Genomic DNA, 10,862 nt, shown 5'->3' with positions numbered 1-10,862 from the left:
AGAAACTGTATACAGTTTATATTATATTATTAAAGTGCCGTTTTTTAAAAAAATATAACAGAAGTAGACTATATATATATTTTTATTTTTTATTTATTCATTTATTTCGGATATTTATCCATATTATGTTAGTAAACAAGTTATAAAATATGTTAGTAAATTTAATTCAAAACAATTTTATTCATTAAATTCATATATTTATGCCTATTTCCATGTTCAGAAGCACTGGGTCTGCAGCAGTGCAGCGATACCCAGTGTCTCTGGATCGGACAATTCGACATATTGGATATGGTGTTTAGGAGAGTATAATAAGACTATAATATAACTAATGGCAAGAGCTCCACCGACAAGGGCGTAGCTCTCAAATTATGAATGAATGAATGAAGACTATAATAATTTTTAATAAAAAAATATTTAGTTAATTATTGGCGGGCAAAACTTTAACAAGATGTAGTAGTACTCTTTTGTACAATTTTTTTATATTGGTTATGACACTAATTAATTATTCAGGTACGTAGATGTAGATCTATTGTAATTATAAAACATAAAACTTTCCAAAATTTTATTTCTTTGCTTAAAATATTCTAAAAAAAAGTCATGTTTAGTGTCACCAAAGTAACGAAGCCAAAGCCAAGCGTTGCCGTTAGCAGCTGTTTACCGCGTCGTCGCCATTGTTGTTTGCTATCTCACTCTTTCACCGCGTCTCACCTCCTCGCCTCTTTCCGCTTCCCTCCCTCCTGCTCCCAGTTTCGCTCGATTGTCGTGGCTTACGGACGCATTTCGTGTGGCGGAGAAATAATTTACGGTTTAATTCTTTGTGCAAGAAAAAAAACTGGGCTCGAAGACAAACAATTTACTGATTACATTTTCAACTCAAAATTCCAACTTACTATAAACTTGTGAAATTAATTCCAAGTGGTTGTTTCGTGTAGTGTGCGTTCGTTCAGTGATTCCCGCATAGTCGATTGAGCATGAATAATAAAGAAGTAACCGGTGATATTATCGTGTGTCCACTGGAAGGAGAGGTCTGGTGATCGAGCACAGTGTCCAGGTTGTGGGATTCTTCGTGTGATGAATCTACGGTGACGGCTTGCCGCGGAGCGGTTGGATGGCGGCTGTAAGTGGCCCCGCGCGGCACTCTCGCGTCTCCATGAGTGTGTCCATGTCGCTGATGCAGGGCGGTACGCAGAGTGCGCCGCAGGGCGCCATCCTGGCGGCGGCGGCGCCCTATTACCAGACGCCGGCCATCCCAACGGACGTTCAGCCCGACCGCCCCATTGGCTACGGCGCCTTCGGTGTCGTATGGTGAGTTCTATAATTAATTACTCATGCTTTTTTAGGTGTTCCTACCGCCCAATTGATTATAATAATATTAGGCAGGTGCAATGGAATTTGTAGTTCAAAATACATTTCTTAGTCTCTGGAGCATAGCAACAGACTTCATCATAACAAAACTGTTACAGGTATTACACCATGGTAACTAGGATATATTACCTACATATCGTTTGGTTACTAGGTAAATCAATTTTAGGTTTTACTAAATGTAGGTAGGTAGGTAGGTAAGTTAAATTAGCTGCTGTAAATGTTCTCAAGATGAGTTTAAAAAGTTAAGTTATATTGTATACCATAGACCTTAAACCAAATAATGACTGCCAGATAGGCTACCTTGCTAGGTAGCTACCTTGCTACCTAGCAAAGTACCTGCAACAATTTTCCTTGGATTTAAAAGAAATTGTGATTTATGGTTTTCTGTATTTACTAAGTTTAACATTAAGAATAGAATATAATGGAAAATAAAGTATTATTTATTTTAAATCAATTCAACTGAATTGACCTTCAAATTGATATATGTGGGGATAATAGATTATGTTAGTTTTAGAATTTAGAACTACAGAATACAAATTCAGTAATCGAGAAATAAACTGAATAAACTATATTACTATGGGTTTGCCTTCATTCCATGTTTTCCTCTTTCATTCTCATAACAGTAATTAATTAATTTTCCATTCTGCCTTTGAGAATATAATAATAATTTTGTTAAAGAATCAATATTGTGACAATTAATAATAAGAAATAAATTTGAACATGCTTCAGCAACCACAACTCTAGTAATATATGTACACCATTACAACCTGGGTTGCAGTACTGTATTACTGTATACTGTATAGCCCTGACATACAGAAGTAATTTCTTTACAAATCTTATCAAATATATTGCAGCCTTATTTGCACTAAAACATGTGTGGTATTCAATTAGGTACCAATCTAGTCTAGTTGTGGATATCAACTGCATATTTATAAAATCAACCAATATTGATCAATTATGAAATAACAATCTACATATACATAAAGACAGCATTTCATAAATATAAAGCAACAGCAACAACAATATAAGTAGTAGTCCATAATATGTTTGGAGCAAGGTTTAAAATTATTTTCCACAATCCTTATGTTAAATTAGATCTCATAGACACTATGCGATTTGTACTGTACTCAAATATATGATATTTGTATCTGGAGGGGACGCTCCAGTCATTGCACTGAATGTTTTTTTTATATAACTGAAATGACAAACAAGCTGCCGGCCCATCTGATGGAAACTGGCAACCGTCGCCAGTACTTATACATAAACAACCGCGGCGAATATTACGTCGTCATGTGACCCTAGTAGATAAAGTAAAGTATGACGGTGTCGGTGGTCTAGCGGGTCAACACACCGCTTTATTTCCGATGGTCGCGGGTTCGATTCATCGCTCGGTAGAAACATTTGTATTCATGAGTATGATTGATTGTATCTGTCTGGATATTTTCTATGTATTTTGTGTAAGCGTATAAAAAATATGTAAGTATTTATATCAATTGTGTAGTATCCATAACACAAGTTCTGCTTTCCTTGGAACTAGATGGCTTTGTGTGAATTGTCCAGAGGTATTATTATTATATGTTGCTATTCCTGACAACTAAGGTGTCATGCCTCCGTAATCTGTAATGTCACTACTATATCTCACCCTTCCAAGAGTAACAGCTCACAAAGCAAGCTGTTGAACGTAAGAAATAGGCGAGTCAGAGTACAAACGTAAACGATGCTTTTGAGCACAATATTGAAGTAGTAAGCAGAATAATAAATAAACACAGATCAGATCCCTTTAAAGTTACTTACTAATGTGTAAATGTTTTTCATACAAGTGACCGACATTGATAAGGCTTGACATTGTATAAAAACTCTGAAGACAAATAATTATTTATTTTTAGATAGTACTCGTTTTAATATTACTATTATATTCATATTGGTTTTTTATTAATGACGTTCGAATGGACTTCACATTGCTTCCCATTGTAATATGAATCTACCTACTTGGCAAAATTAAGCCTATACTTAACTATGTATAGTATACCTGGCAAATTTATCATACATAAATATAAAACATAAGTTAACTTTAATATTAAAATAAGAAACAATTGCAACATAATCAAAACACTAGAACATCTAAGAACGCCTTTACATCAATTAAAATAGGGTTATAAAAACTCATCTCTAATGAAAACGTTGTCAATTAAAATTACGCGATCTGCCCGAGAGACCTATTAAACTGTTACAAATCCTTTCACGATTTGAATAAACCCCCAAGGCATCTCAGTTTGATTGCAGTTCATACAAACCCGATCCACTATTCCTCCTTTTATTAAACATTTCGTTTTATACCTGTAGAAAAAGTTCGAGCTAATGCAAGCACAGGTTGTTATGTATACGAAAGAAACCCAGTAAAAAGTTCCACGAAATATTACAAAATGATCCTTCTAATAATATTATTCTTTGGTAAGTTGGACAAGAATGAATAAGTATATTGATCTTGATCGTATTTACATATTATAAATAATATGTACATATGTGTAAGAAGAGCGAGAATAGTTACTCTATATTTAGTTACCACGTAAATCAACATGAAAAAGTTTACTTTTTTAAATAGTAAAAAAAACTAGCAAGTCTTTAATATTAATCGGAGCCATTGAATTTAGCACTATTGCGGATTATTATTAATTGGTTATCTATATTTGACATAGTAGAATAAAAGAAATGTTACCAAAAAATACTTAAATTTCTGTTTATTTGAATAAATATTGTTTCTATATCTAATCTCGTTATAGTATAGTTATTTACAATTTTAGATTTATTTAGACACATTTATTATATCGTACACTTAAAATAAATTGACAATGAAAGTTTAAAATTTGTATTTGTTAAATTACCACATTAGTACATATAAGGATGAAATTAGATTTGTGATACAGTTTCAAGAAAATCGGTTTGTCAACATAACGGTACGTGACATTTAAAACTTTGCAACATGTGTGTTAAAAGTTAGGCAGTCCACTGTTCTAATCTGCACCAGTTGGCGTATGTAAACACGTGGTGTAGGTATCCTCCACCGGCGTGAATTCGATTCAGCGCCAACGACATACGAGCGATTTTCAATTTTCTTGTTCTCAGCTATCGAATGTGTTGTCCACGCAGGCCGCCACTTGCAGCCATAAAATATTGTGCTTTATTACTTTGCATCTAGTTTGATATTCAGTTGCGTTCGGAGCGGATGCATCTCTCATTCATCCACACTGAGTCATAGTGAACTTTACTGCGGGGCATATAAAGTTGACAATCTTTGTATATGTCCCGATGAAAGCGAATCCTGAAGTAGTCCAGCGGGGGATATCTGACTTGAATACGGGTGGATGCTTTGTGTCGACTCGTGCGTAGGTAGGGTAGGGTCCGATGGCGCTTGCCGCGTCGATTTTGTGTGAACGACCGCGACGAGGGGCGGCGCGGCTGATTATTCCGAGACCGCGTCGATCGCCGCTTGAGAGCCCTAAGCCCGAAGTCCGTTCTACTGGTTGGGAAGCACTCTTTCCACGATGCAGCATGTTCAGTGAATGCAAATAAGGCTGGGCTGCTCGACTTGAACATTTTAGTTATTTTCACAAAAGAAATTTTAATTTATTCCTTTGTATTCCGTGTCTTTTGTGTTAAGTTACCTATGTATCATACGTGTCGTAAAAGACAATTCAAACACGATGCGATTTCTCTCTGCGTGCTCATCTCGCCGTGTAATGAGATGGTTGTATTACGTGTTTATGACAACGTAATAGCAATATTACTGGTTGTGATATTATATCGTTTGTAAATAAAACTGCGTGTAGAAAGCAGTGGCAGTTCGGCACTGATGCGAGATCTTCGGTTAATGATCGCTTGCTGGATATAAATAATGTATACCTAATTACATAAAAACGTGTAGCGCTGTGTAATAATATTGTCACTAACCGCAACTGACGGCCGACACTGACATGCCGGCCATGGAATGTCATTCACAGCTAAATATGTCTACGTATATATGATGTTAAAAGTTTATAAAGTATCGTTAGCACCAGGAATCCAATATTCATGGTAGCTATCTAAATTTATTTTAAAAGTTTATAAGAATTTATACTACGAAACCGTCGTGGCGTAGTGGATACTTTGAGTAAACCTAAGAAGCAGTGAGTCAAATCTGGCTGATAACAAAAAAAATGTCTGTGAATTTATATTTATGACTTCCTTTGCGGTAAATGGGCCGGTAGGTGTGCCCTTGCCACGTTGGTTTCAAATACATACAGCGAAATGTGGGCATTTCAAGAGGTTATAGTAATTATATATCCATTCATCAATTACTGAAGAGAGCACAATGTTTGATCCTAAATATGTAGTTGTTTCCGTTTTAGTGATTTCTATTCCCCCTATGACGTTGTTCACGTATTTTTGTTCATTGATCTATTATCAGATATAGCATAATAACTAAAATATTAATGTTAAATGTTGACTCTGTATATTATCTATAGTTAGTTTACTACAGTCGTGACATCTAAACGGAACACTGTATACAATTAATGTTTGCTGTGTACGTAAAACTTACCTGGTTTCTAAAAATAATAGATATCCATACTAATAGGGTATGGTGGAAAAGGGTATGCTGGTACCTACTGCCTGCGGTAATGATGTGAAGGATGTTAGTGAATGATGATAGGACGAACATGAAGTCAAGTGAGTTATCGCGGCGAATTCACCAGAAATTGCCCTTGACGGGACTAAGCAGTTCGTAATTAAATTTTACATGATACTATGGAATACTGGAAGAGAAAAACATGTTCACCCGACCCCAAATAAATGGGATAGGGAAGAAGCAGAAGACTTTGTAGTAGCGCTGCGGATGAACAACTTACGTAACATGAATCTTAATGTAAATAAAATATTGAATACTGGCTGTGCCCGTGGTTTCACCTGCGTGAAATTTATAGCCTATATGTTATTCTCATGTATAAGTTATATTACTGTAAAGTTTTATCAAAATCCGTTCATTCTTTGCGTGAAAGAGTAACAAGCATTCACCCATACTCACAAACTTTAGATTATCATCGACCCCTACACAAGTACGTATGTATTACGTACATACTGTGGTATCATCGTAAAAGTTTACGTGTTGTAGATACAGCACTCACCGAAAATAACCTTCAGGTGTTATTGATGAATTACACCGGTACCTGCGTCGCAATTCAGGACTATCGATCATTCCGCGATGTAGAGGCGACGTGTTCCTACAGCTAGTTCTAGGGGTTCCACCATGAAACATAATTCTCAAGTTTCGGACTCATATTTTGGGTGTACGATAAAATATTCAAACTGAAAACGGGCATCTCTACTTAGGATACCTACATAGATATGTATATTAAACCCGATTTGGTTATGTGGAATAACTTTAAACCAAAATTATACTATTTTATTAGGATCTCTTATTGTATAACAATATAATATTTATATTTGTATCCCTTAGTACATAATATATTATATTTTTCGTTTCGTTTATATTTTGTGTATCATTAATTATATTTGTACCACCTATGATTGACTGCTAAAAAATGCTCAAGGTATTACGTCCGCCAAATATCTCTACTAAGTAAATTTTGTATTATGTGTATTGTGCAGTGCAAGTTAAAGAAATAAATTATAACCATTCAAATCAATGGCCAAGCAACTTCTAAGCAGTGTTATTTGTCATCTGGTGTGAGATATACCAGTGAAGTTACAGTACGGTGTGTACCACGGATATCAGATGATTGAAGTTCATGAATTTTACGCGATGGTTGCCTTAGTTAGTTCGGCATTCCTGTTCCATTTCAAAATTAAAGTTCGTATTTTGTTCGGCTCTACAAAGATTTTCGAGGTAGGTAAAAGCCGGTCGCTGCAATAGTAAATTAATTACAAGGAGGGTGCGGACTGATTGATCGGTAGACCGCGCCTCGGGTCGTGCCCCTAGTAGTGTCTGCGTCTCCACCCTGGCTTGCAATTGTCCTGCCAAATTAAATGTTCGGCTCAGCGTATTTCTCTATATAGTAGATAGGTCCTTAGAGTGTATTTTAGAAATTTAATAACTTCAATGAAATTTTAAATGATCTCCATTCAAATAAATGTAATAGTAAATGTATTTTAAATGCATATATAATCTATTTTATATCGAACAAACCCCGACCAATACAAACAATTATACTCATGACTATAAATGTTAGCATTCTGCGAGGAATCGTACCCGCCACTATCGAAAGAAACGCTGTGACCGCTAAACCACCGAGGCTGTCGATTCAGCTAGTTTTAGGTTTTTTAATGGTTTAATCTCTAATTTGAAATGTAGGTAAATTTTGTTAAAATGTAGGTAATTTAAAGAATGTAATGCTTATTATATTCAGTGATGAGTAATGACATAATTATTTGTACTAGTTCAGCACTTTCCTTCTTGTTATCAACACTGCATCGAAATCGCTTTATTGCGACCTACTAGCTTGCAACATTCAGAATTTTGTGATAACTTGGCACACATTATGACATTGACAAAGATGGTAAACAAGGCATCGTTATTAAAAAAAACCTATTGTATACTAGAGTACAATAGATTTTTAAATGTCTCCCCATAAGGAATATTCCCTGTACCTGCTTTTATGTCCATTGACGTGTTTCGTTCTGCAAACTATTTCATCGCTTACCTGTCTCGTTTTAAGTTCATTATTGTAGCTATCCCCGGTATTGTACAGACTATAAATGGAGATAAGAACATCTATTGAGCGATGTCTTCTCTCATTTTAAACCTTAAAACGAATCTTTCTACTACGTTAAAATTAGTAATTGTTTGCCTATTTATTACTATCAAAATCAGTGCAGAAATGATGACGACTTGAGTAGTAATATCTAGCAAAGACAAAAGTTGTTAGAATTTGACTTCCTATACTGGGAAAAGAACCTGATAAGAAATATATTTCTTTTATTATTATTTATGCTAAAATTTACAAGTACATAGCATTGTCAATTTTGATAAGGTTATCTATTCCACACGCTGTCAGTTGGGTATCAGAGACTACGCAATATCGTATCTTTAAATCATCAGTTTTTAATTTAAGGTCGATCACCTTAGGTCGTTGTATCTTTTGTTTTTTCCAATCTGTGCTATATGTCCTAAATGAGTAATAAGTACATTGTCCGTAATTAATTTAATTCTTCATTGTTTGATAGGCTCGACATTTTTAACAACGGTAAAAAATGTCGAGCCTACCAGATGACAGTCATTCATATTTAATGTAGCAATTTCAATTTTATTTTATATCTTGGGAGTGGTTTTAAATTGATGGTATAGTTGAAAAAAAAACAACCGTCGCTGGTAATATACATGTATAGACTTGGGCAGAAACTTAGGCATTACATAACTTACGTCTCTCCATTATGTACGTATACCCATTCTTGAAGAATTTGGATCTTGGTTTTTGTACCCATTGCTTCCAAAAATATGGCAATGAAATGATTCAATACTCTATATCTGATCTAATCTAGTCAGATTTAAATATATCTTCTTAATAATTCTAATTAGATCTTCTAATAAGGATATACAGCTGATAGAAATATATAATATTTTTTTAGTTTTGTGCTAACAACCACCGAGACCGTTGTATTTATATGTGCTGGGTCAGCTGCTTGCCAGGAAAACATATCTCTATATAGACAACTGTAACAAACATTCCCGTGATATAATTAAAATAAGTGTATTTATTTAATTACTTATTAAATACAAAACGTTGAATAGCGAAAGTGCGAACTAGACAAGATAACGGCTTTGTCTCACGCGTGCAACGACAAAATGGCCTGGTTACCATAACCAGGTCATGAGGATCTCGGTGTCCATCGTGTTGTTGTATTACGACATGACATAATTTAATTAAAACTTAGATAATAAATAATGTGAAGCCTACTTTTTGTAACTATATCTTGTTGCTATACGCAGAAATATATAACGGTACATTTTCGACTGTCAACGTCTGGTTAAGTTAGGTCTGTCGAATTACGGGTTATTCGAGTTTTTTTGCGATCGGCGTTTTTAGAGTATTGACATTTACATGTATTTACTGTTGACAGGGTCTTATTGAATACTAGATGTCCGCTACTCACCGGCGTTTATAAAATATATATGTTTAATAAAAGTGTAACTGATAGCTGTATATATATATATACATGTACATGAATGTTACATGAGAAACACTATCGTGACTTTGTGAACGTAACAGAGTTGAAAAGAATTATTGTTAGAATTTTTGTCTTTTGTATGCGCTATTCTTTAAACTGACTAACTAACGGATTAACCGGTAACCGATTGAAATAAAATTGTAGTTTTATTATAATCGGTTTAATAACAAAAAAAGTTTTATAGTATGAAGTGCCGGGATCTCCTAATTTTCAGTAAAGATCTTTATATTTCACAATATGTTTCTCTTACAGGATTGACTTTTGGGCATGCCATGCGGTATCAATTTTATAGCAAAATAACATACTTACTTGAATTTGCTTTAAATCAACTTGCATTGCACATTGCTAACCATATAACGCAAACTTTACTGGACACAGATTCACTTTCGACTCGGCGACTTGATCAAGACCAATCTTGAACTTAAACTTATAATAAAAGTGGTCAATTCAACGCATGGTCAAGCCCAGTTGATTATCTGTTGGGGTAATCCTCAATCGCATTATGTAATTTGTTATTATTTTAACAGTGTTTTGCTATTTGAATGAAGATTACTGGGCGTATAGCGTGCTCTATACCATCTCTAGTCGATTCAGTATCCCCTAAAAATGACCCTGGTTAATACCTAGTTAAGTCAGCACTACTATGGTCCAACTGCGATGCCCTGACTACTATTAGTGCATAATTCCATATTAGTCATAGTTCCAAAGTCAGAAAGAAAGAAAGTAAAATTGTTTTATAAATAAAAACTGTTATTATCTATTACAATTTTATTGATGTTCTCGTTGGTGTAAAGTAACATTTTTTTAGGTTCATGTCAGGTATTAGTTAGCGAGGTTTTTTTGCGACGTTTAAATTGATGTCGTGAGAAAGTCGGCTTCGGTAGTCGCCCGCTATACTTCGATTACAGTACGAGTCTTTTCATTAAATGTAGTTCATAAAGGCAATGGGTAATTGGGTACTTGTAAATTTAATAATGTTATAACGTAATACATTTTCTCCGACGTTTACAATTTAATAAATGTAATTCCAGTTAAGTGTTACTGACGATTACAAATGAAAGTTAAATAAATATTATTTTCCTAAAACCATTCTTATTCTTGATTTTTAATTTAAACACGTATAATATTAATTCTAAAAAATAATGCTTCTTATAAGTCTTATACAGGAATGAAATATATATATTAATTTTAGTGCATTATTACATTTTGACTACTATACTTACTCTTCCTCAGTAACTATAGCTACGAATACTTGTTAAACCAATCGTAAATCACTA

The 10,862-nt window shown here is 34.4% G+C and overlaps 1 protein-coding gene across 1 annotated transcript in view; it reads left to right on the top strand.

The window, feature by feature from the left end:
* Positions 1-600: 600 nt before the first annotated feature.
* LOC131850660 (serine/threonine-protein kinase NLK2-like) overlaps positions 601-10,862 on the top strand; it is a 117,537-nt gene continuing 107,275 nt past the window's right edge. Inside the window, 1 exon segment of the mRNA XM_059200960.1 lies at positions 601-1,305. Within this exon segment, the coding sequence (XP_059056943.1) occupies positions 1,109-1,305 (197 nt within the window). The 5' untranslated portion in view covers positions 601-1,108.

This window comes from Achroia grisella, unplaced genomic scaffold (genome assembly GCF_030625045.1).
Source record: "Achroia grisella isolate CSIRO2021 unplaced genomic scaffold, CSIRO_AGI_Agris_v1 utg779, whole genome shotgun sequence".
NCBI lineage: Eukaryota > Metazoa > Arthropoda > Insecta > Lepidoptera > Pyralidae > Achroia > Achroia grisella.
This window is presented reverse-complemented; position numbering and strand designations above follow the sequence as displayed.